The sequence below is a fragment of the Podospora pseudoanserina genome, chromosome 3 (assembly GCF_035222485.1).
Source record: "Podospora pseudoanserina strain CBS 124.78 chromosome 3, whole genome shotgun sequence".
Classification (NCBI taxonomy): domain Eukaryota; kingdom Fungi; phylum Ascomycota; class Sordariomycetes; order Sordariales; family Podosporaceae; genus Podospora; species Podospora pseudoanserina.
This window is the reverse complement of record NC_085922.1, coordinates 1,724,894-1,748,474: the sequence shown is the minus strand read 5'-3', so window position 1 is coordinate 1,748,474 and position 23,581 is coordinate 1,724,894. Positions and strand designations below refer to the sequence as shown.

At 55.3% G+C, this 23,581-nt stretch overlaps 11 protein-coding genes across 11 annotated transcripts; 7 read left to right on the top strand and 4 right to left on the bottom strand.

Moving 5' to 3' along the window:
- Positions 1-1,853: 1,853 nt before the first annotated feature.
- QC764_305030 (uncharacterized protein) lies at positions 1,854-3,387 on the top strand (the record flags this gene model as incomplete). The annotated part of the gene is made up of 3 exons (XM_062945618.1): positions 1,854-2,380; positions 2,486-2,829; positions 2,905-3,387. The coding sequence occupies exons 1-3, from the start codon at positions 2,365-2,367 to the stop codon at positions 3,385-3,387; spliced, it is 843 nt and encodes a 280-aa protein (XP_062801622.1). The 5' UTR covers positions 1,854-2,364.
- A 2,281-nt stretch (positions 3,388-5,668) lies between these two features.
- QC764_305010 (uncharacterized protein) lies at positions 5,669-6,235 on the top strand (the record flags this gene model as incomplete). The annotated part of the gene is made up of 4 exons (XM_062945617.1): positions 5,669-5,793; positions 5,850-6,058; positions 6,114-6,163; positions 6,216-6,235. The coding sequence occupies exons 1-4, from the start codon at positions 5,755-5,757 to the stop codon at positions 6,233-6,235; spliced, it is 318 nt and encodes a 105-aa protein (XP_062801621.1). The 5' UTR covers positions 5,669-5,754.
- Positions 6,236-7,805: 1,570 nt separating this feature from the next.
- QC764_305000 (uncharacterized protein) lies at positions 7,806-10,097 on the top strand (the record flags this gene model as incomplete). Its single annotated transcript, XM_062945616.1, has 3 exons — positions 7,806-8,786; positions 8,841-9,470; positions 9,528-10,097. 3 exons carry the CDS (start codon positions 7,806-7,808, stop codon positions 10,095-10,097), a joined length of 2,181 nt encoding a protein of 726 aa, XP_062801620.1.
- A 589-nt stretch (positions 10,098-10,686) lies between these two features.
- Positions 10,687-12,066, bottom strand: QC764_0052220 (uncharacterized protein). Its single transcript, XM_062940425.1, has 3 exons — positions 11,731-12,066; positions 11,252-11,671; positions 10,687-11,108 (listed from the first exon to the last, which is right to left on the bottom strand). Exons 1-3 carry the CDS (start codon positions 11,953-11,955, stop codon positions 10,932-10,934), a joined length of 822 nt encoding a protein of 273 aa, XP_062801618.1. The 5' UTR covers positions 11,956-12,066; the 3' UTR covers positions 10,687-10,931.
- On the top strand, positions 10,729-11,675 carry QC764_0052230 (uncharacterized protein; the record flags this gene model as incomplete). Its single annotated transcript, XM_062940426.1, has 3 exons — positions 10,729-10,746; positions 10,864-11,040; positions 11,343-11,675. 3 exons carry the CDS (start codon positions 10,729-10,731, stop codon positions 11,673-11,675), a joined length of 528 nt encoding a protein of 175 aa, XP_062801619.1.
- Positions 12,067-12,781: 715 nt separating the features above from the next.
- Positions 12,782-14,142, top strand: QC764_304980 (uncharacterized protein). The gene is made up of 2 exons (XM_062945615.1): positions 12,782-13,396; positions 13,455-14,142. Exons 1-2 carry the CDS (start codon positions 13,206-13,208, stop codon positions 14,089-14,091), a joined length of 828 nt encoding a protein of 275 aa, XP_062801617.1. The 5' UTR covers positions 12,782-13,205; the 3' UTR covers positions 14,092-14,142.
- TSR1 (Ribosome biogenesis protein TSR1) lies at positions 13,692-16,932 on the bottom strand. Its single transcript, XM_062945614.1, has 2 exons — positions 16,693-16,932; positions 13,692-16,553 (listed from the first exon to the last, which is right to left on the bottom strand). Exons 1-2 carry the CDS (start codon positions 16,802-16,804, stop codon positions 14,227-14,229), a joined length of 2,439 nt encoding a protein of 812 aa, XP_062801616.1. The 5' UTR covers positions 16,805-16,932; the 3' UTR covers positions 13,692-14,226.
- A 102-nt stretch (positions 16,933-17,034) lies between these two features.
- utp7 (putative U3 small nucleolar RNA-associated protein 7) lies at positions 17,035-18,942 on the top strand. The gene is made up of 2 exons (XM_062945613.1): positions 17,035-17,842; positions 17,901-18,942. The coding sequence occupies exons 1-2, from the start codon at positions 17,150-17,152 to the stop codon at positions 18,873-18,875; spliced, it is 1,668 nt and encodes a 555-aa protein (XP_062801615.1). The 5' UTR covers positions 17,035-17,149; the 3' UTR covers positions 18,876-18,942.
- On the bottom strand, positions 18,937-20,325 carry QC764_304950 (uncharacterized protein). The gene is made up of 2 exons (XM_062945612.1): positions 19,487-20,325; positions 18,937-19,410 (listed from the first exon to the last, which is right to left on the bottom strand). The coding sequence occupies exons 1-2, from the start codon at positions 19,959-19,961 to the stop codon at positions 19,085-19,087; spliced, it is 801 nt and encodes a 266-aa protein (XP_062801614.1). The 5' UTR covers positions 19,962-20,325; the 3' UTR covers positions 18,937-19,084.
- Positions 20,139-21,323, top strand: NRK1 (ribosylnicotinamide kinase). The gene is made up of 2 exons (XM_062945611.1): positions 20,139-20,680; positions 20,738-21,323. Exons 1-2 carry the CDS (start codon positions 20,426-20,428, stop codon positions 21,284-21,286), a joined length of 804 nt encoding a protein of 267 aa, XP_062801613.1. The 5' UTR covers positions 20,139-20,425; the 3' UTR covers positions 21,287-21,323.
- Positions 21,324-21,423: 100 nt separating this feature from the next.
- On the bottom strand, positions 21,424-23,403 carry QC764_304930 (uncharacterized protein; the record flags this gene model as incomplete). The annotated part of the gene is made up of 1 exon (XM_062945610.1): positions 21,424-23,403. The coding sequence occupies one exon, from the start codon at positions 23,401-23,403 to the stop codon at positions 21,424-21,426; it is 1,980 nt and encodes a 659-aa protein (XP_062801612.1).
- Positions 23,404-23,581: the final 178 nt, after the last annotated feature.

Here is a 23,581-nt window from a genome sequence, read left to right as displayed (position 1 = left end):
GCCCCCAAAAACATCAGCAACGCCTATTCCGGTGCCAAAAGTCCCGGGTGCAAGGCCCGCAATGACGACTCCCACATCACAGCCCAGGACGCCCATCTCGCAGCACAACACCCCCGGCATGAGACCCCCAACGGCAACTCCCACCGCGGCTTCCGTCCCCAGGCTCTTCAATACAGCAGTTCCCCCATACCGAAAGGTCGGCGGCACAGTTACAAGCCAAGCTGGCGAAGAAAGCACCACGATCCCTCCTCTTCGGCCCAGCGACGCCAAACGGCGCAAGACACTGAAGCCTCCGTCTTCAACATCGACCAGCGGCAGCGCCCCTGCTCCCAAGACCACCACGGAGACCGGGAAGCGTGCCGGAACCAACAAGGCGAGGCCTTCTTAGGAGCAGGGTGAAAACACTTCGCTGGGCGAGAGGTATTCACCGATCCCAACCATGCCACGTCTGACACCACGCGCATATTCACGCCTACTGTTTGCTCTTTGAAGGCTGCTGCTGCGAGGGAGGGCAAGGAGGGAGAGCGGATTGTCGGGTAGTGATGTGAGGAGAATCAGGCTGGGGGAGAGAAGGAGGTTGGGAGAGTTATCTGAGGGGGTTGCTGAGTGGGACTGGAGGGGGTGTGAGAGAGAGGGAGAGACTGATGTGAGGTGGGGGAGAGCTGTTTTGAGCGCCGCTTACGGATGGTATCGAGGACCATGGCGGAGTTTTACTTGTCAGTTATTGTACGCATACTGAGTATGATTTGGGGAGCATTTTCAGCATTTGATATCAGAAAGTTGGACGAGGCAAGAGGGAAGAGAAAAGCATGGTCTGTGAGGGAAGAGATTTTGGCGGCTGGAAGGGTTGAGGCGATAAAAAGCTTGCTTTCAAGGTTGCCTTGCTTTCTCCAGAGCGGGGGAACATGGTGTACGGTTTAGGGTGGTGCGCATCAGATCTGTGTTGGGTTTGTTGGAAGAGGACTGGACGAGTTGGTAGGAGACTTTTTCTGGACTTGAAGGTGGAGGAGGATGGGGAGGGGGTTTATATACGTGCGTTCAGTCTTTCTTTCTTGTGGGTTAGCGTAGTTTGATTTCGTTCTCAACTTTGTGGAAGGGGAGGAGCAAAGGGGTTGGGAGTGTGGGATTAGCTGTTGTGTGTTGGGTGTGAAATAGATAGATTGTAACTCATGGGATGTACATGTAAAGTTCTCACTGCGTGGAGGCCAAGTGATGAAGACATGATTGTAAAGCTCTCACACAGCAATCAAAACGCGGAGTCTTTTCAGACTCGCGTTGGGCACTTCACATGCTGCCGGTCAAGTCTTACATAGACGCTGAATGCCATGTGTGTTGTCATCGGAGATTACATGCAGATATATACCAAGGCATGTAGCCATGTCAAACATCATGGACAGCTTAATCCGGGGTAAGCGATGGGTTAGGTTGATTCACCGATAGACCCCTGGCCCATCTCTGACTTACAGGACACACCTTCGGAACTCGCATCATTGGCACGGTCACCATCCGCGGACCATCTAACCCCAAACACCACCACCGGTTATGCGAACAACACCACTAAACCGATCGACTGGCCCAAAGTAGGGACACGGTTGGACTATTTTTTCAAGGGTTCCGTTTCGTTTTCCAGAAGCACAAAGCATAAAAACAAAGGAAATGAATGGGTATGGTTGTGGTTGGGCAAAGTAAGGCACGGATATCAATCACATGCCTGAGCCCACTGAAAGATCTTCCCCGGGTTTGTTTTCCAGGGGTTTTCTCTGTGGGGAAGTGGATCCCCTTTGGTTCGCGGAACGTTTTTGCGCTCGCGCGACCCGTGCCCGGCGTGCCGAGGCAAAACCACTCACCCACCTGTCCAGTTTGCCGCTGTTGATGGATGGGATGTGTCTCGTCTCCAGCAAATATACCCAATTAACACAATGTGGGGAAACACGAACATGGCATCACCAAAACGAGAACAGCTCATTTAATACACTTTTTGGTTCCATAACTTGGCGCAGAAGACAGATGGAATAATAATACTAGGGCCCAATGTCTGTTGTTGGTCTTTTCTTCTTGTTGCTGTGTGTGTTGACGACACCATAACAACCCCCAGCCACGCCGCCATACCATACCATCAATTCAGCCAGCCACACATGCGCCGACCCTTTGGATCCTCAACCCAACTCCGATAAACGTCCCCATTGCCAACGCATCCGATCGTTCGAGATTATCCATCACCCTTTCACAACCCTCAACCTTCCTCTGCCTATCCTTATCCTCATCCCCCTCCTCCTCCTCCTTCCTCCTCCTTATCCCCCTCCTCGTCCTCGTCCTCGTCCTCCTCACCTCGCCAGATAGGCGGGGCAAGTATCATAGTTCAACATGTCAGACTCAGTCGGTATGTCCTCCTCCCTCCCCCCCCCCTCTCCGCCATCACCACCACATCAACAACCTCCCACCTCCCGCCCCAAATACACGCACCCACTTACAACCTCTGCCACAGACCGCGTCTTCGTCCACGCGCTCGCCACCGTCAAAAAAATCCCCAAAACCGGCGCCTCCCGCCCCCCACCGACCGACCGGATGCGCCTCTACGGCCTCTACAAACAAGCAATGGAAGGCGACGTCGACGGCGTGATGGAGCGACCAACCTCGTCCTCCTTCCCCAACCCAGAAGAACTCGCGCGGGAGCAAGACAAGTGGGATGCTTGGAAGTCACAGACGGGATTGTCGCGGACGGAGGCAAAACGCCGCTACGTCGAGGCGTTGATCGAGACGATGCATAGGTATGCTAATACGCCCAATGCGCTTGAGTTGGTGAATGAGCTGGAGTTTGTGTGGAATCAGGTCAGGAGTAATGAGCCTAGTTCTGAGGAGGGGGGGAGTTCAATGGGGGAGGGGGGGAACGGGGGGCAGCAGCAGGGTAAGGGGCGAGGGGGGCTGGCGGGCTTTACGCAGGTCATCAGACGGTTTGGTGGAGGGAGGGTGGAGGAACAGCCGATGAGGGTTATAAGTCCTATGAGCGAGCCGGATGAGAGCGAGGCCAGGATGGTGGAGCTGGCCGGGGAGGATGGGGAGGAGAATGAGGGGGGGTTTAGGGGGAGGAGCGATAAACGGTCCAAAAGGATGGAGCGGGCGATTGTGAGGTTGTCGGCTGAAATCGCCGCGTTGAGGGAGCAGATTGCTACGGGAAGGGAGTGGAGGACGAAGAAGGATAGGGGGTTGGGGGCGTGGGTGAGCTGGGGGTTTTGGGGGGCGGTGAAGCATTTTACTGTTGATCTGCTTCTGCTTGTTCTGCTGCTTGTTTGGATGAGGAAGAGGAAGGACAGGAGGTTCGAGGATCACGTGAGGGGGTTGTTCAGGTTGGGGAGGGAGTATGCTCGGAAGATACTGCCTTCGAGATGAGGAGGGGGGTTTCAAGAGACGGTCTCTTGCTGCTGGGAACACAGGACCGGTATTGCGAGGGATGAGACGTAACTCCTTCTGGGCCCTGCCTTCTGGATGGACGATATAGATCAGCCCACGGCAGCTTGCTACCTACAGCTGCCGGCCGACAGCAGCGCCAAACGAGCCCTCAACACAAGCGTCAAGGGCATCATCATCAAGCGGACATCCATCGAGACAGGGGCCCAGCCCAAGCCCCCTATACCAAACCCGATCATACTACACCAAAAGCCACGACGGACGACCCTCCAAAGCCAGTGATCCCCCAATCCTTCTCCCAGACGAGAAAGTAGGGATCTCCTGAGCAGGCAGGCACACTTCAGTCAAGCCATCGTGGCCATCTTATGTACGGCTTCAAAACATTCGCCCATCAAATCTGATGGAAACAACAACACGCCCCGCCTCAGTTCCAACCTCCACAAAAACCCGGAAGTACACCTGCAATGCAGCAACAGAAAGGCTGCCTGAAAATGGCACGCTGTCACAGCAACAGACGCGCACACCACCACACACCACAGGAGCCGAAAAGATGCTCTCACATTCTTTTGCCAACAAACACATTCCCTTTGCACATATGTTTAGATACACTTAGATAACTTGATACCGGCGGGTGGTTATTGTGATGCGTTTATGACAAACAATGAATTTTGGAAACGAATTGGTTCTCTGGCGGTATCAAATTACTTCATGCATCCACATCGTGTCATCGCCAGTAGGCACACTTCACGTGTATGACCATGAATGAACCCTTCGCACACAACACACCTCTTTCCCCAATCACTCCTCCTCCTTCCCCTCCTCCTCCTTCCCTCCTCCTCCTTCCCCTCCTCCTCCTTCCCCTCCTCCTCCTTCCCCTCCTCCTCCTTCCCCTCCTCCTCCTTCCCCTCCTCCTCCTCCGTCGTCCTCTCAATGGCCCTCTTGGCCATATAAGCCCTCTTCCTCTCCACCAACCTCCCCACCACCATCGGATGCCCACAAGCCTTCTCCGCCGCCCTGTGCCCGGCACTCTTCTTGCCAAAATCCCACGCCTCCCCCAGCAAAAGATTCTCCTCCCCCCACCCCGTGAAATACACGCCAATCCCAAACTGCGGCTGCTTATCCACAAACCTCTCCCCCGTCCCAGGCAAATCCCTGTACTCAATCCTGACACAACTGGCCCCGATCAGCTGCTCCAGCCTCACCTTCGGATTCTGCTCCTTGTCGATCATCCGTCCCCCGCCCTCCTCAACCTTGATCTCCGCCTTCAACAACGGTCCCCACAACGCCTTCAACCAAACCACAGCATTTTTGTACCCATTGACAAGATCAGACCTTATCACCCCCCCGACATACGCCTCAAAAATATCCGCCAGGGCCTTCTCCTTCTTTTTGGCGTGGGCCGTGCTGCCGTTCGGTCTGCCTGTCAGATTGAACTCGCTGGGGAAGTTTGCTCTCTTGTCAAGGCCGTACCGGACCGAAAAGGCGGAGAGGGTTGAGTTGCGGATGAGGAGCTCGCGACGGCGGGACATTTCGCCTTCGGGGATGGAGGGGAAGGTGGCGAAGATGAGCTCCGAGGCGATGAGCTCGAGGTAGACGTCGCCTATCCATTCTAGGCGCTCGTAGGAGAGGTCGGAGGGGGATTTTTTTTGCCCGGAGTGGGTGAGCGCTGCGGTTTCGAGGGTAGGGGAGAGGATGGGGGGCAAGGGGGTGGGAGGGGAGGGTGGGGGGTTGTCCATTTTGTACAGAGGGTTATGGGAGAGAATTCTGGGGCCGAGATGGAGGGGGTCGGCGCTGAGGAGGAGGAGGAGGAGGAGGATGGTTTTTGGCGTTTGGGGGCGCGGGCGGAGGTGTCCTGGATTGTGGGCGGGCTGGTGGCGGCGGGCGCTTTTCTTTTGGACATTTTGTGTGTGTGGTGGGGGTTGCTGATTGAGATGTGAAAAGGTTCTAGGTGAGAAAGGGAGGTGTTTGCTGGTGAAGAGAACCTTGATGTCTGCTTTGAGAGTCAGGTAATGCGCGCTAGGATCGATGTTCGTGGCGGCCAAAGAATCAACGTTGTGAGATGAGCGGCTTACAAGCAGAAAATGAGATTTCCTCAGTAGAAAACGCTGCCGTCGCTGTGAAAGTCGAGGTTGATGAAACTATCCTGCTTTTGAAAGAAGTCCCAAGGGTAGCGGGAAGGTTGATGGAAAGATATCTTGGCGCTGCAGACAAGGGTATCTGCCGCCCCACTCTTACCGCCTCTGTGATTGGCGGGCCCACACTTATCGCCAAAGATCTCTCAACGTCAAGCGTCGTCGACTCTCGAAGAGAGCGGCTCGAATTGCGACAAATCGTCCACGTAACGGCAAGATGTCGGTCCCACGCGCGAGGTTACTGCAGCTCATGGAGGTGAGAAGACTCTGCTATCCACCCGTCAACCTCGGTCGCTAACCCCGACTCCCCAGGCTCGCTGCAAGCTCTTCGAGACCACCTTCAACCCCGACGGCATCCGCGCCGGCAACAAGATCTTGAGACAGCGCCTCAAGGGCCCCGCCCTCGCCGGATACTACCCACGAAGGATATGGACCATGCAGGAGTTCCAGGCCGAGTTCAGGGATCTTCACCTCTTGGTTGACGACGAGAAGGAGCTGGACCGTTTCGAACATGTTTCTCTGTGGGTTTTCGGCATTGGGATAGCTGGGGTGCTTGTGTGGTCTGACATGTCGCAGTCTGAAAGCGCGCGGGAAGGGTGCGCCCAAGAAGAAGAACTCTGCTCCCGGTATGTTGGTCTGGGTGCTGCGGCGGAAGGTCAGCATGCTAACCGTACACAGATCACAAGAAGAAAAAATGATTGCTTGGAGCGACGGAAGATGCCCACGATCTCATGTGTATTACTACTGTATAGAAGAAGGTAAAAAAAATATACCCGGGTTTTTGGAACATATTACCATTCTCGGTGCTGGAGTCGTGGCTGTGTTGCTTGCGTTCCCAGCCAGGTATTGTTGGCTTTTCTTGCCTTTGATCATGTTCTGTACGGTTGGGCTCAACCCATCATTTCCCCCTGCTTTTGTTGCTGCATATTACTGTCTGCCGACGGCACTGAAGCTGCTTACCCAGCAAAAGCAACATTGCCGTTACAGCGTCAATGTAGCAGATCGGATGATTTACATGCTCAACGCATCGACGTGATACCTCTGAGCGAGGTGATGAAACTGGAAACCTCCAATCGTGTGCCTTGCCTCGTCGCTGACGGCTATCGAGGCAGTCACGTCCACGGGTCCCTTCCGCCATATCCCTCCCTACCCTTTCCCACAGTTACCGACGCTGTGGCCACCCATTCGGCCGGGTCGTCCGGTCATTGGCTGCCCGGTAAGCAGTCGTCCCTTCCCCTTGAGCTGCCGTCTGATGTTGAGATGCTACATGTGAGACTCAAGCCTGCTCCGTTCGCCGGTCCTTCACTGCTCCGCCGATTCCAGCCTTCAGACGAGACGGTGACTGGCTCCCTCATCTGTCCTGTCTGTAGAATCGGCCAGCCGCCCCCTGCTGTTGTTCTTTCCTCCTACACCAAACAACGGCTTTCCCTGGGCTTCCACCTCCCCTATACGACCAAGCCCAACTCAACTACGCTCTTTACCACGCATCTCCAGCATCTCGGCCACGTTTTATAAAAGGTTCTTGGTCGAGGACGAACCTTCGGCGCACCACCGCAGAGGCAATCATCGATCAAAACCAGATCTCGGTCCCGACGGGCTAACTTTTTATCTCAACACGGTCCGCACCTTCCCTTCGACCAGGTCGCCTCACCTGCCCAGCGGAAGATTCGCGTCTGCCTCGTCGGTGGTGGAGCGGCAGACTGCCCGACCGTCTGCTCTACTTACTCCTCCGCCATCTGGCCTCTCTGCCTTTTCACCACAAACCATCAACTGCCATCTACTTCTTCTTTTTTGCTAGGTACACCTGGACCATATTCTCACCTTGTCAGATCACATTGGATCAAGTAATTTGAATCGTCGGCTCTGTCTAATCCCGCACCGCCACCATCGGGTTCTGGACCATGTCGACCGCAGCCATGAGCGGCTCTCCCACGGAGCGACGTACCCAGGCTTCCAAGAGCTGCTCCCACGATGAAAACTCCAAAAACTCTGACGAGTTTGCGGCCCACTCATCTCAGGCATTGCCCCTCCGCATTCACTCGCTGCACAGACAGGCAATGGATAAGTTTCTGACCCGCTCTGCAACAGGACGGCAGCTCCCTTCCCGTCTCCCTCAAGAAGAACGTCAGCGCCCTCAGCACCTCGAAGCTGGCCAACCAGAGCTATCCCAAGGTTGGTGCTGCCACTCAACTCTCCTGTCAAAGATTGGACTGATCATAACAGAAGGTGAAGATCAAACACGAGCCGCCTCCGTCCGACTCATACCCCATGGAGAAACTCTACGCCAAGATTTCCGAGCAGCAGTCTGCCATCTTGCAGCATCAGAGCGACATGCGCAAGGCTTCGGACGAGGATGCTGTGCACACCAGAGCCCTGGACCACCAGTCGTCCTGCAGCTCTCTGCCCATCACGCCCGCCACGGATGGCTTCCCTTCGTCGCAGACTGCCCCCACCACTCGACCTGCCAGCGCCGCCCAGAACGAGACGCAGGCCAGCACCGAGGAGGTTTTGCGTTTGAAGCTCGAGCTCGCTCAAGCTCACAACCACATCTCACGCCTCGAGTCGCAGAACCGCTACGGTCTTGAGAGTGGGCGCGTCACCCCAGCTCTTGGTATCGTCGAATCCGACTTTGCCTCGTCGATTACCGGCGCTGTCTCCCCGATTGCTCGGGCTCTCTCGGGAGGTCCGACTTGCGGCAGCTCCGCCAAGCTGCCTTATCTTCGCGAGCCGGGCTGGCTTGTTCCCGACGATGCCCGCGCCGAGATTCCCGAGCCCATGTCGACAGGAGGCATGAGCCGCGCTCGCGGTATCTGGAACAAGCAGCCTTCTTATCCCAGTCAGTTCCCCCAGACCACCGCCGTGTCAGGTGCGCCGCAGGCGACTCCCTGGACCGATCCCCGCGCTCCCACCGCAGGGTACGAAACCTCATACAACCACACAGGCCTGGAGGTGTATCGCCAGGATCGAGCTCCGCCTGACCAGGAGATGATGAGGCCCATGGGACGCCGCACCAATCGCTATGACAGCCGCTACGCTCCCTCGTCCAACTACAGCGGCGGCTTCAACATGAATGCTGGCCCCTATGACAGCACCGCTCTCAGCTATCCCTACGGCAATCAGGCCCCCATGGCCGGCGGCATGGGCTTGGGGATGTATCCCCCCTACCCGCAGCAACAGGTTGGGTCTCCACTCTCACCCCATGCCACCGAGTTCACCTCCTCTTCCCAGGGACCCTGGGGAAAGACTGAGGTGAGCTTCAAACGGGCTATTGCTTGAAGCATCATACTGACGCTTGAATTGCAGTCCATTTCCAGCGAAGGCCAGACCTACGTCTCTGCCACGACCGAGCCTCTCAACTATCGCCGCCTTCTTGACCGCAACGTCACTTGCGACTGGAAGTACATCGTCGACAAGATTGTGTGCAACAATGACCAGCAAGCCTCCATCTTTCTGCAGCAAAAGCTCAAGGTCGGCACCCCTGACCAAAAGTACGACATCGTGGAGGCGATTGTTGCCCAGGCCTACCCCTTGATGGTTAACCGGTTCGGCAACTTCTTGGTGCAGCGTTGCTTTGAGCATGGCACCCCGGAACAGGTGGTCAAGATTGCCGAGGCGATTCGCGGAAACACTCTGAATCTCTCGATGGACCCCTTTGGCTGCCATGTGGTTCAGAAGGCCTTCGACTCGGTGCCCGAGGAGTACAAGGCCATCATGGTTCACGAGCTGCTGCGCCGGATTCCCGAGACGGTCATTCACCGTTATGCTTGCCACGTCTGGCAGAAGCTGTTCGAGCTGCGTTGGACCGAGTCTCCTCCCCAGATCATGAAGTATGTCAACGAGTCGCTGCGCGGCATGTGGCACGAGGTTGCCTTGGGCGAGACGGGTAGTTTGGTTGTGCAGAACATCTTTGAGAATTGTTTGGAGGAGGACAAGGTTTGTGCTGTCATGTTGCTCTGCGGTGCTGGCGATCGCTAACATGGATGTCTACAGCGTCCTTGCATTGAGGAGGTGCTTGCCAATATCGACATTGTCGCTCACGGCCAGTTTGGCAACTGGTGCATCCAGCACATCTGCGAGCATGGCGCCCCAGCTGACCGCAGCCGAGCCATCGACCATGTCATTCGATATGCCGCCGAGTACAGCATGGACCAGTTTGCGTCCAAGGTGGTAGAGAAGTGTCTGAAGATTGGTGGCCCCGAGTTTCTGGGCCGCTATCTTGACCGTGTCTGCGAGGGCCGGCATGAACGTCCCCGCATTCCCCTAATCGACATCGCCAGCGATCAGTACGGTAACTATCTCATCCAGTACATCTTGACGCACGCCAACCCCCAGCATCGCGAGATTGTCGCCGCTCATATTCGCAAGCACATGGTGTCTCTCCGTGGCTCCAAGTTTGGTTCCCGTGTCGGCATGCTCTGCACCAACCACGCCGTCGCCACCCGGCCTGGTCCTGGTGTTGGTCCCTCCTCCATGGCGGCCATTCGTCCTAGTCGCCCCTATGGAGGTGGTGGTGGTGGTGGTGGCGGTGGTGGTGGCGGTGGTGGTGCCGCGTACCGCTAAGATTTGATCCGCGATCTGAAGAAGCATTTCTTTTTCCTCTTCTCTCGGACACATTCATCGTCCGAGTCCATTCGTGTCTTTTTTCTTTCTTTTCTGTATTACGACCATGATTTTCGTAATCGTTCTTTCGACGAGTTGACCCACACCATATTCGTCTCGGTTCTTCACCCAACATCTTCGCCAGCAGCTAATCTTAGAGATCACCCGACATCCTACGCTCGGGAGGCTACTGCCCGTTCGAGTGCTTTGGACACTTCATGATTAGTGTTTTGCGACATCAACGGTTTGCGGCTTTGCAACCTTCTTTAAAGGGGACGGGGGAATCTGTTCTGTCCGATCTAATGGGGACAGCGACCTACCAAACCCTCGGGGTGGGCCGCGCCTGGCAATTGTTTTCATTCAAATATAACTGTGAGAAATCATTTTCTTGGGGAGCAAGGTTTGACAAATGTGGGGGTACAAGAACAAAAAAGAAGGGGGAGGTTGTGGAGGATAATGACGGGAGACTGCCTTTTCTTTTTAGTCCTGGATGGACGTGTTGTTGTTGATGCTCAGCAGATGCATGGCCTGCAATGGATTAACTTGGCCTTGTCCATGTAACAAATAGATACAAACCCATAGTCAATCCTTAATGAGCTCTTATTCTTATGTATGTTGCTCTGTTGTCATGATGACATGTGTAGAATGGCAGTTTTAGGTACCTCATGTAATGCTGATTTCAACTCGTCAAAGATAATAATTACTAACGATCATGGCAAAACAACAGATTCACGCTCGCCCGCTTGCCTTTCTCCTCCAACTCGTCAATTTCAGACTCGAACCCAACTCAGCCCTCTACACCAGAGGCTCAGGAACAGGAACAGTAACATTGAACCTCTCGCTCCAGGGGTCAGCTCTCCAGTCAGTTTCGGGCTCGTACTCGGTGACCTCGCCGAATCTTTTTGTCAGTGCCGTACCATTGGGGTATTTCTGCTTGATGAACTCGTAGATGAGATCTATTCCTGCCGTGACCTGGTTTTTTTCCCGTAAGGGTATCATTGTCAATCTTTTTTCCCTTTTTTTTTTTTTTTTTTTTTTTTTTTTTTTTTTTTTTTTTGGTTTGTTTGGTTTTTTTTTTCCTGCATGATGATGTTTTGAGGCGGGGGACAACTTACACCACTGCTGCTCCAAACCTTGCCATCCTCAACCCACCTCGCGGGCGCGACCCATTTCACCTTTGGCCCCATGGCCGTCATGGAATTCCAGGCCGCCTTGTTGGTCGTCGCGCGGCGGCCGTCGAGGACGCCGGATTGGGCGGCGATGCCGGAGCCGGTGCATATTGTGATTAGGTATTGGAGCTTGGGGAAGACAGAGCGGATGAAGGCTATTTCGGGGCCGAGGTCGGGGGATCGGGCGCCGGGGCCGCCGGGGATGATGAGGACTTGGAGGTTGGATGGGGGGGAGGTGAGGGTGTGGGTTGGGGAGATGGTGGGCCAGAAGGTGGATCTGTGGGTGTTCATCATTGCCGAGGCGGGCTCGGAGGTTACAGGGAGAAGGGTGCGGGAGAGGAGGGTGAGGGTTAGGTGGCGGTTGTGCTAGGGGGAGGTTAGTTAGTGGGATGGGAAAGGGGGAAGAAAGGGGAGGGGGGGCTTACGGCTAGGAGTTGGAGGGTGTCGAGGGGGCCGTAGATGTCTAGCGGTTGGAAGGCGCGGATGAGGAGGACGCCGTAGTGGGTTGGGGGTTCTTCTGAAGGGGGGGTGATGGGGATGGGGAGGGGGTTGCCTTTTCCTTTTGCTTTGCCGTGTTGTGGGGAGGCGAGGACTGAAGAGGTGAGTAAGAGGGTGGTGAGAAGTCCGATGAGGGATGAGTTGGGCTTCATTTTGAAGAGGTGTGAGAGTGTTCTCCCAAACAAAAGATGAAGTTTTTCTTTTCCCCCAGTGGTCGATGAGAGATCAGTTTCTTGAAAACCAATCAGTCCGCAGTAGACAAGTTAGATCCAGCGTGAAAAGAAAACCTGGGATGCCAGTGTGAGAAGAAGATGCCGCCTTTTATACACACAACTCTCGATGAAACCCTTCCTTCCCCTTGTAGCTCTCCTCAGCTTCTTCTTCACTAACAAACAAGAAACTCTCCACGGAAAGAGATGGTCCGTCAAAAAAGTCAATAAAAAAAGACCTTCACCTGACGGCCTACATCATTCAATAGGCAACGTTTCCAACGGTGAGGGTACGAACCCGCGCGTACACAGTCTATCGGACATTACCCAACGCCACGATTGGCTGGCTCGAACTCGCCGTTATTATCACAAACTATCCAGTTCGCATTTGAGTCGTTCCCTAACTACCAACCGACGTCTGAGTAAGCATCCCCAGTACCTGGATTGTGAGCTGTGTTGCAGGGGGGCAGTAGAGAGAGAAAGAGCAGGTTTTCTCACGATGGTTACACACACACACACACACCCACACCCACACACACACACACACATATATATATATATATATATCTCCCCCTACATCTTGCATGCCTACACCTTGCATGCCTACACCTTGCATGCCTACACCTTGCATGATGCTGCTTGCATGATGCTGCTTGCATATTTCGGAAGGGAAGCAGCAAGCAGGTAGGAGCATGAATGAGCACATTTCTTGCGAAATGTGATCAGAAAACTCCCTTTTGCCAAGAGGAAAGTGAATGCATGTTGAATCCTTCACGGAGTCCTTGACGGAAGCTACTTTTTTGGACAAGAGATGGACGAGGTTAAAAGAGAAAGGGGAGGTGGTGAACCTTGATGTCCAGGGTTAAGGGAAAGAAGAAGAGGAAGAAGAGGGATTGGGTAACCCTCACGATGAATGATGACACAACAAGCTCGTTATCTTATCTATGCCCCTCACCACCACCACCACCACCACCACCACCATGGATCTTGGATGGATATCCCGAAGCTACCCCTCCTCCCTCCTCCTCAAATCGGAGAAAGAGGCCAAGACGGAAAAGGGGGGGGAGGGTCCAAGAGGGGTGGATATCAACGGCGGCTTTTGCAGGAGCAGTCAATTGAAGTTTAAACTTTTTCATTTTCACAACCAATCCAACTTTCCCAAGTGACAACTGTGAGAAACCAACAACATCAAAATGTCCCACCAACACACCCACGACGGCGTCCACTTCCACGCCTCCCACGACCACGCCGTCTCCTTCTCCGCAGCAGACCACGGCCACTCCCACGAGATCCTCGACGGCCCGGGCTCCTACCACGGCCGCGAAATGCCCATCACCGAAGGCCGCAACTGGGCCGACCGTGCCTTCACAATCGGCATCGGCGGGTACGTTTCCCATCCCCCTTTTATCCCCCCTCTCTATATACTAACCCCCTTTTTATAGCCCCGTAGGATCAGGCAAAACAGCCCTCATGCTCTCCCTCTCCCGCCACCTCCGCTCTTCCTACTCCCTCGCGGCGGTAACAAACGACATCTTCACCCGCGAAGACGCAGAGTTCCTTACCCGAAACAAAGCCCTCCCCGCCCCCCGCATCCGCGCAATCGAGACCGGCGGCTGCCCCCACGCCGCCGTCCGCGAGGACATCTCGGCCAACCTCGCCGCCCTCGAGGACCTCCACGCCCAATTCGACACCGACCTCCTCCTCATCGAGTCCGGGGGCGACAACCTCGCCGCTAACTACTCCCGTGAACTCGCCGATTACATCATCTACGTCATCGACGTCAGCGGCGGCGACAAGATCCCGCGGAAGGGAGGTCCCGGCATCACACAGAGCGACTTGTTGGTCGTCAACAAGACCGATCTCGCCGAGATTGTCGGCGCGGATTTGGATGTCATGGACAGGGACGCGAGGAAGATGAGGGAGGGGGGGCCGACGGTCTTCGCGCAGGTCAAGAAGGGGGTCGGGGTGGAGCATATTGTTGACTTGATCTTGAGTGCTTGGAGGGCGAGCGGGGCCGAGGAGCAGAGGAGGAGTGTTGGCGGCCCAAGGCCGACGCCTGGGTTGGAGGAATTGGAGTAGACGACGCATATGTAAACAGAAAGATGAGATGGCAAAATATGAAAAAGAACAAGAACAAAAATCTTTTCATTAATCCCCACCCCAAAAACGCCGTCATGAAAAGACCCTCTGTCAGGAGGGTATATATCTAACCACCTACTCAGCATCCGCATCCATAGCATCATCCTCCACCAAGTCAGGCACCTGCTCAGGGTCAAGCAGCAGCCCCCTCAACGGCTCCGCAGGACGGGGCCACACCCGCTTGTACAAGCTGACACCGACCGAGTCCTGGGGGTTGATCCGCCCGTCAAACGTCGCCTTGAAGTACCCGTGGGTACCGAGGGGCTCCTTGATGAAACCGGTGCGGCCTCTCTTGGTCCACATGGGCAGCGCCTTGAACCATTCCACGTCTTCTCTGTTGAAGAACATGTACCGGACGGTAACGATCTTCTTGTGGATGTGGTATGGGTGACCGGTGAGAATTGCCCTCTTGGCAATGACACGGGAGGTAGACGGGGGCATGGTGGTACCCGTGGCCACCAGCTTCAGCGGCAGATCCGACTCGTCGTCGTGGGGAGTCTCCTCGCCAGGAACAATTCTCTTGTAAAAAAGAGCCGGCATGGAACCCCACGCGACAGGACCCATAAAGGTCGCCACGGCCGACTGTCCAGGGTGAATGTACCGGCAGTACTTGTGGACGTCGTTGGGAGTGGCGCCGCCCTGAGAAAACAAGGGCTTGATGACGAACCTCCTTGGGCCGTACTGAACAACCAACTCCTCCTTTGACTTGATGGGCGCTGTGGCATCCGCAGGGAGGTTGATGAGAATGTTCATGGCGGTCCGCTTGTGCTCGTGCCTCAACAGAGAAACAAGAGCGAGCGGTCGGCCTGAGCTGTGAGAAGCCCGAACCTCTGATGGCACGCCTCTGAGGTGGACGTGAACACGAGTGCCAGGGGCAACACCGCCAACCAGAGCTTCTCTAGCCGATCTGATGCGGGTCGCCTGGTAGTCTTGAATTTGAAGTAACCTTCTCCACTCCTCCGGCTCGTGCGCGCGATCCTCCTCTTCTACCCAAGGACTCGTCCTCAGGCTCTTGAGACCTCTGTACTTGGCCAGTCTTTCCCGGGCGAGAACATTGGGGTGGAGCTCGATCTCATCCGGGAACTCCAAGTCGTCCTCGGCCTCGGACCGCTTCTGCTTGCGATAGGCCTCCAGCCCCATAGCGTCCTCATCCTCGTCGGGCTCGACGAACGCTACCGACTTGGCGTATTCTGTTGGCGCGCCCTCGGTCATGGCAACGTCTCCAGCAGCACCCTCGATGCCGTCCTCTGGTCTCGCTGGCTCCTCCTCTAGCGCATCTTCCATCTCGAAATCCTCGAGGTCTGATCCATCCTCTGACTCCTCACCGCCGTCCAAGAACCAGGCGGCCTGGTACTTGGAAGTGCCCTTGGGCACCTTTTTGGGCATTTGGAGCGCAATAACTTGGTCGTCGTCAGAGAAATAATGGTGCTCGTCCAGCAAAACTCCCTTCTTCTGCTCAGGCACGGCGGAAGCGGCATCCATATCGTCGTCCTCCATGTTGACCTCTTCCGGTGCAAGCTCGGCAAGCTCATCCTGGTCCTCGGTAGGAGCGTCCAAAGCGTCTCCCTCCGCTCCGCCGACAGCCATACCCTCAGGTTTCCGGGCCGCAAGCGGTGCAGCGGTGATCTTTTCGATTTGGAATGTTCCCCAATCCCCAACCTGAACCAGTCTGTCCGCCTTGAGACCCTTGCCCCTGACCACACCGGTGACAACCGTGGACTCGCCGCCAAAGTTGACATCCTCCACCAACATCCAACTCCGCTCATCTCTCCACCTGATACCCTTCGGCGTGGTGTTGCACAGCGAGCGCATCAAGTTGGCGCATTCCTGGCGGTTGTCGAGGCTGCAAAGCTTCTCCTGTTCGGGGTGGAAATGGGTGATGTATGATTTGAGGGAAGAGATGACCGACAACCTCTGCTTCGCGGCTTCGATCTTGTTGAGGCCCTGGATGACGGTAAACAGGGTGGACATGCCCTGGCTTTCGACGCTGCGAATGATGAGCTCTCCCAGGGGGTCAACCTCGTGCTCGGCCGAGAGGATCAGAACGACGAAATCGGCTACCCGAGCGGCGTCCAAGCATGCGGTAAGGTCCCTGGTTACAGGGAAATACTGCAGCTTCTGCTTGAATCTAGTGACGGGCACCCGGAAGCATCCCTCCTTGATCTCAGCCTCGGCTTCTACGCTCTCGTTCAAGGCCTTGATGGCAGCAACAGCGTCGCCATCCACACACAGGGGGATAACGGCAACATTGCGCGGCGCACCGTCCTTGCCGGCGAAGACCGAAGTCTCCCTGGCATGTTCCCTAGCCTTCTCCTGCTGCCTCTGTTTCGCACGGTTCTTTCGGTCGAGTTTAGACATGGCTTGCTGGTGGATCGTCTTGCGCTGTCCGGGTTCGATTCTGCCTGTTGGTTCGGAAATGTCAGCCAACGGCCCGGCTGTTGCAAACTATATTCTCCAAAGTCCTCTGTTCTGTGCAGCCCATTCATTGCCCCTTTTAGACCCCAATCCCCCATGGTTCCCCGAGCACGGCGTGACTCATACCTTTGGCAGCATCCCGAAGCTGACCCTTGGTTGCCTTTCGCGATTTGAAGCCCTTGTTCTGCTGCTTGGTAGTCGGGCGGTGGGAATGGCCCGTGGCCACGGCGCCAGGCATCTTTGCGTCGCTGCCGGCTTTGAATCGAAAGGGAAGAGACGCCACTTTGTCGTACTTTTGAATCGTCTGTCGTTTTTCGTAGAACTTGGAACTGAATTATTGCCCGTATTGCAGAGTGAGACGAGGGGTGGTGATGATGGCGGGGCACATCTTTTTTCGACCTTGTGGGCATATCTTATCAGTCGCATTGTGCGACCAATCAGATAACCTTTCCCCAACTTTTCAGTGGGCCCCCTGCCAAAAAAAGTTCCAAACAGCAACTGAGCAACCGGGCGCTGCTCTAGGTTGGGGAGTTCTCTTTCTTTCCTGCCCATTCATTTATCACACAATTCCAGTCAGCCAAAGATGGAGGTAGACACCGTCGACGCGCCCTTCACAAGGGTATCACAGCCCAGCAACGGTCAGCTCGCCGTCAGGAAACCACGAACCGAACTCAAATCAAAGTCCGAGATTGCAAAGGCCCGCCGCCAAAGAGATGCGCAAAAGGCCTACGGTCGCGGTCGCGGAATCGACGTCAAGACCGTCAGGGACAAGAAGTTACGGCGGAACCTCAGCACACTCGAGAACAAGTACAAGGAGGCGGCATACAAAGCCAAGGAAGCAGAGATCTTGCTGGAGAACACAGCTGGCTTTATCGAGCCAGAGACGGAGCTGGAAAGGACATACAAGGTTCGGCAGGACGACATTCAGAAAAATGTCGCCATTGAGGTGGCGCAAAAGGGGTTCGAGCTGAAGCTCAACGAGTTGGGGCCATATGTTTGCGAATACAGCAGGAATGGTCGAGACTTGATCCTGGCGGGGAGGAAAGGCCATGTCGCGACGATGGACTGGCGAGACGGAAAGCTGGGCTGTGAGCTTCAGCTGATGGAGACGGTTCGCGATGCGAGGTTCTTGCACAACAACCAGTTCTTCGCCGTCGCGCAGAAGAAGTATGTGTACATCTACGACTCGCAGGGTGTTGAGCTTCACTGCCTGAAGAAGCACGTCGAGGTGTCGCATATGGAGTTTCTGCCGTACCACTTCTTGCTGGCGACATTGGTAAGCGCAAAACAGCTTTCTCGGGGGCTGATCGCTTTTGTAGCTGACACTTTCCCAGGGCATCAACGGTTCCCTCAAATACCAAGACACCTCGACCGGTCAAATCGTCTCCGAAATATCGACCAGACAAGGCACCCCCGTCTCCCTCACCCACAACCCCTACAACGCCATTCTTCACGTCGGCCAGCAAAACGGCACCGTCACATTATGGTCGCCAAACTCGAGCGAACCCCTCGTGAAACTTCTTGCCCACCGCGGGCCCGTGCGATCCGTCGCCGTAGACCGCGAAGGTCGCTACATGGTATCGGCAGGTCAGGACAATAGGATGTGCATCTGGGACGTTCGCAACTTCAAGGAGTCCGTCTCGTCGTATTTCACCCGGTCGCCAGCCACCTCGGTCGCCATCTCAGACACGGGCTTGACCGCGGTCGGCTGGAACACCCACACCACCATCTGGCGCGGCCTCTTTGACAAGAACAAGCCCGTCCAAGAAAAGGTCCAGTCACCCTACATGACCTGGGGCGGCGAAGGCCACAAGGTCGAGCGCGTCCGGTGGTGCCCCTTTGAGGATGTTCTTGGTGTAGGCCACACGGAAGGGTTCTCGTCACTGATCGTCCCGGGCGCCGGCGAGCCCAACTATGACGCTCTGGAAGTCAACCCCTTCGAGACGAAGAAGCAGAGGCAGGAAGGCGAGGTCAAGGCTCTGCTGAACAAGCTCAAGCCCGAGATGATTGCGCTCGACCCCAACTTCATCGGCAAGCTGGATTTGCGATCGGAGCAGCAGAGGAAGGCGGACAGGGACCTGGATGCGGCGCCGGTAGATGTGGTGGAGGAGATGAAGAACAGGGCTAGGGGCAAGAACACGGCGCTGAAGAAGTATCTGAGGAAGCAGAAGAAGAAGAACATTATTGATGACAAGAGGCTGAAGGTGGAGGAGGCCATCAAGGAGATGCAGGAGAGGAAGGATGAGAAGTTTAAGGATAGGCAGGAGCAGCTGGGGCCGAGTCTGGCGAGGTTTGCGAGGAAGGATTAGAGACGGTGGGGGGGTTGTGGTGATGATACCCGGTTATGAAGTAATAGCAAGATGTGTTGATGCTGCATGTGTCTGGGAAACCGTCTGTATGCCATTTTTGTATTCGAGATTGCCCAGCGCTTTTTCATGCTTTCCAAATCTAACTAACCATGGAACTCCCGCTTGCCCGTTGTTGTCTATACACCCTTTTCATATCTTACACCCTAAGCTTACAAAAGCTTCAGCCCGCCGGTAACACCATCCACCTCGCTCTTTGGCGCGGGCCCAACACCAAGAACAGTCAAACTCCCACTCTCAATCTGTGTCCTCCCCGCATCGGCAATCACCTCAGCCGTAATCCCCAAGCTCCTCGCCGTCCCCTGCAGCAATAAAAGCTCCTCCTCACTCTTGACCTGAACCGCAATCTTGGCCTGCCCGCGCCGCTCCCACGCCTTGAGGATCTGTGCCGCCTTTCCGTTTGGGTCTTTGGAGGCAGCTTTGCTCAACGTCTTGTAGCAAGCCAGCGTTGCGTGGCCAGCCTGGGCAGCAATTTTCCCTATTTTGTTTTTGTTTTGTCAATCACCCCCACCCCATTATATCAGGCATAGTAGTATAGTAGTAGTAGTACGCACCCTTCGTCATGCCCAAGTCAGTCCTCACCACCAGCACAAGCTTGCACTCCTCGGTTATCGGTTGAGAAGTGCTGGCGCGCAATCCCTGTTTTTTGTCTGCCTCAAAACCGTTGGACCAGTTGGGGGCGTGGTCGAGGATTGTGTCTTCCTCGTCAATGTCGCTTTCTTCTGATTCCACGGGATCTTTCCATTGGGCTTCGCGCTCGTGGCGGAGGGAGGGGGGGATGAGGTGGCCGGTTAGGGAGTAGACACCTAACAAAAAGCCGGAGATGAAGGTTATTATCGATGTTGTTAGGACGGTTGTGGAGGAGAGAAGGGTTGGGTCTTCTGCTGGCATGGTAGCGAGGATTGTGGTGATACTGGAGATGGATCGTCGGGGGGGAATAGATGGAATATGGGATCGGGGGAGCGGTGAAAACGGGAGTGGTCGTGTCGTTGGTACTCGTAGAATGGTTGCTGTCCGTATGACGTTCATGTGCTGTTGGTATGGGAAATTTGGAAATCGGGGGATTTGTTTGATCTGCTAGTGACTAGCGCGCGGGCAGGCAAGGGGAGAAAATGCCCGGGGCGGTAAGTTCCGGATTGGGGCGGTACGGGTAATTACTGTAGTATGGTATTGTTACGCCGCAGGTTGACGGCCCTTCAGGGTGTAAGTGAGAGTGAGCTTATTCTCACAGGTCATTTTCACTGATTCATGAGGTTTTTCCGCTTTTTCCATAGACGTTTCTCTCATGTAGGTGTTTTTGTTAATTTTTGGACAAAACACAACCGAAACGCCATCCCAAAACTGCTTTCTACCAGCCACTATTGTGAGCAGCGAGTTGATCACCGTTACACAACCCACCCTCAACCTCGACCTCACCCAACTCACTCACCATCTCACTTCCAACAACCCATCTGTCTTCACATATCAAGGCAATCTTCTCTCCACCACCCACCATGCCCCTCCCCCCAGCTCAAAAATCCCTCCTCGTCTCCCTCTCCGGCCCCTCCTCCTCAGGCAAAACAACGCTCGCCCGCCTCCTCCGCGACCTCCTCCCAAACACCTTCATCCTCCACGAAGACGACTTCTACAAGCCCGAATCCCTCCTCCCCTTTCGTTCCGGTCATCGAGACTGGGACTGCCCCGAAGCAATCGACCTCCCTGCCCTAACCAACGCCCTCACTTACATAAAATCCACCGGAGAATTCCCCGTACGCCCTTCCCCTTCCCCTTCCCCTTCCCCCCATGTTTACTAACCCCTTTCTTAGCCCTTCATCAACTCAAAGGAAGACCAAAACACCCTCGGCGCCTGCCCCGCCTCCCCGTCCCACATCAACCTCGCCAAGGCCATCATCGCCAGCTCATCCCTCCACTCACTCCTCAAACACGCCAAGATTTGTATCCTGGATGGGTTTTTATTGTATTCACAGGCCGAGGAGTTCAAGCCTATCCTTGAGCTGATTGACGTCAAGCTTTTTTTACTGGCGTCAGAGGAGAAGGCGGTAGCAAGGAGGAAGGCGAGGGATGGGTATGTCACCCTCGAAGGGTTCTGGAAGGATCCGGAGGGGTATGTGGAGGAGGTTGTGTGGCCTAATTATGTGGAGCAGCATGGGTATTTGTTTGTGGACGGGGATGTCAAAAGGGGGAGGTTAGACAGAAAGGTGTTGGAGAGGGAGGGGATATTGGCTATGGGGGATGGGCATGGGCATGGGGAGGGGTTTGGGGAGGTGTTGGTTTGGGCTGTGGGGGAGGTGGTTAATAGGCTGGAGGGGTTTCTGGGAGGGGAGGGGGGGCGGGGGGAGAATGAGGGTGAGTAAATGTGATCATGATAGATAAAAGGCACATGTACCAACGTGATGTTCAAAGTCTTTTCGTTGCGGTTATTGAATCCAGCGGAGTTTGACCCATCAACGCACCTCTATTATCTACACACTTCACCCACAAACACACACACCTAAGAACTGCAACTACACTGCATCGCCCTCCCGCCCCTCGGCACATCCCCCGTCCACCTCTTCTCCTCGTCCGCGTCACCCTCATACACCACCCCGTCAAACTCCTTTCCATGCCACGAGTCCTCAAACGGATACGTAGCCATGTGGATAGCCCTCTTCAGCACGTCTCTCTCCCCCTCCTTCTCGACCCGTCTGATCAGCTCATCCATGATCCACCCCCTCGGCGTAAAATTAGGGTTGACCGCCTTCATCGCCCTGATCCTCTCCTCATCCTTCCCCTCACCCCAGTCCTCCACCACCCTCTCCTTCCAAAACGCAAGCCAATCAGCAACCTTTTCAAGGTCGTCGCTGCTCGTCTCACTCAACCCGTCCCGATAAAAAAACACCTTTGCCTGCTCCGTCCTCCCCTCCTCACTCTCCAGATCAGCCACCTTGACACTCGACAACCTCCTAAAAAACAAATTAAAATCCAGCTCCGACGCCTCCATAGCATCAAGCAGCGGACTGAACAACCCATCAAAATCATCCTCCTTCACCCCCCTCAACCCCAACCTCTCACTCATCAGCCTCTTGTACTCGCCCAAAAACACCTGCTTATACTCCTCCCCCGCCTGTTCGATAACCTTCTCCGCCCTCCCCACCATCTCCTTCTCCATCTCCTCCCCCACCACGCCCTTTTCAACATATTCCTCATCATCAACCCTCTCCCCAATCCCCATCATCTCCCCCAACGCCTCCCCCAACCTCACCAAGTTCCACCATATAATCGTCGGCTGGTTCCTATAGCTGTACCGCAACATGTGATCATCATGATTAGGCGTATAACTCGGGTCAAAAACATCCATAAACGCATACGGTCCGAAATCCATCGACAACCCAAAGATACTCGTGTTGTCAGTGTTCAAAACCCCGTTCATAAACCCGTACGCCTGCCACTTGGCCACAGTAGCTGCATTGCGACGGACAATGGCGCGGTAGAGGCGGGAATACCGGTTTTGCTCCTCCCCTTTTGGTCCCTCCACTGTTTCCTTTTTCACGCCAGTCTTCGGCTCGGTTTGTCCCTCTTCTAACCTGGCGGGGAGGTTCTCCCAGCCAGAGTAAACATGCTGAGCGACAACATCAGCCAAAACCCTCATATTGCCCCTCTCCCCCCTCGCCCTCAACAAATCAAAATTCCCTAGCCTGATCCACGTCTCTGCAAACCTGACCACGATCGCCCCTGGCTCCATCCTTTCCCGTCTAACCCTCTCCTCAGGCAAAAGCGTCAAAGCCAGAGCGCGGGTGGTCGGAATGCCGAGGCCGTGGAGAGCCTCAGAGACGATGAACTCCCTTATACTACTCCTCAGCACCGCCTTTCCGTCGGCAAAGCGGGAGTAGGGCGTCATGCCCGCGCCTTTCAGCTGGACTTCGTATCTCTTTCCCGTCTGCTCGCTCGTTGTCTCAAACAAGCTGATAACCCGTCCATCACCCAACTGCCCGGCCCAGCTACCAAACTGGAAACCACCATAGTTTTGCGACCAGGGGTAGTTTCGATTCGATTCGTCCGTCTCGTCAAAATCCCAGAGCTTGTTACCGACTACCGTCTCGGCGAATTCAGGCGTGGTGGCCTCGGAAAGGGAGAGGTTTAGGGTTTTGAAGGCGGCGGGGGATATGGCGAGGAGTTGGTAGGTCGATTGGTGTTCTGGACGGACGTAGGTGAAGAGGCCGTTGCGGACTTGGCGGGGGGTGATTTCATCTCGGGGGGTGTTGTGAGACGAAAGGGGGGTGGGGTATAAGGGGTCTGGGGGGAGGAGGGAGGGGAGGGTCCAGGATTTGGGGAGGGATTTGAGGGGGAGGCCCCCAGGTTGGGAGGAGGAGCCCATGTTTGAGGGGAGGACTGAGAAGTTGCGGGAGATCAAGAAGGGGAGCTGGTTGAAGGTGGGATAGCGGAGGTGGGATGCGAGGGCTAGACAGCGGGATGCTGGTGCTGGGAAGCGCATAGGCGCGGCGCTGGTGAAATGGTTGAGGTTGGGGTTTACAAAGGTTTGAGGACTGTTTGTCTGAAGCAGAGCTGTGAGGGTGATGGCGAAAAGAAGCAAAAAAAAAAAAAAAGGGCAAGGGTTGTATAAGGCTGTGAAAGAAATGGCTTATCAATCAGCGATGGTTTGACATCGCGGG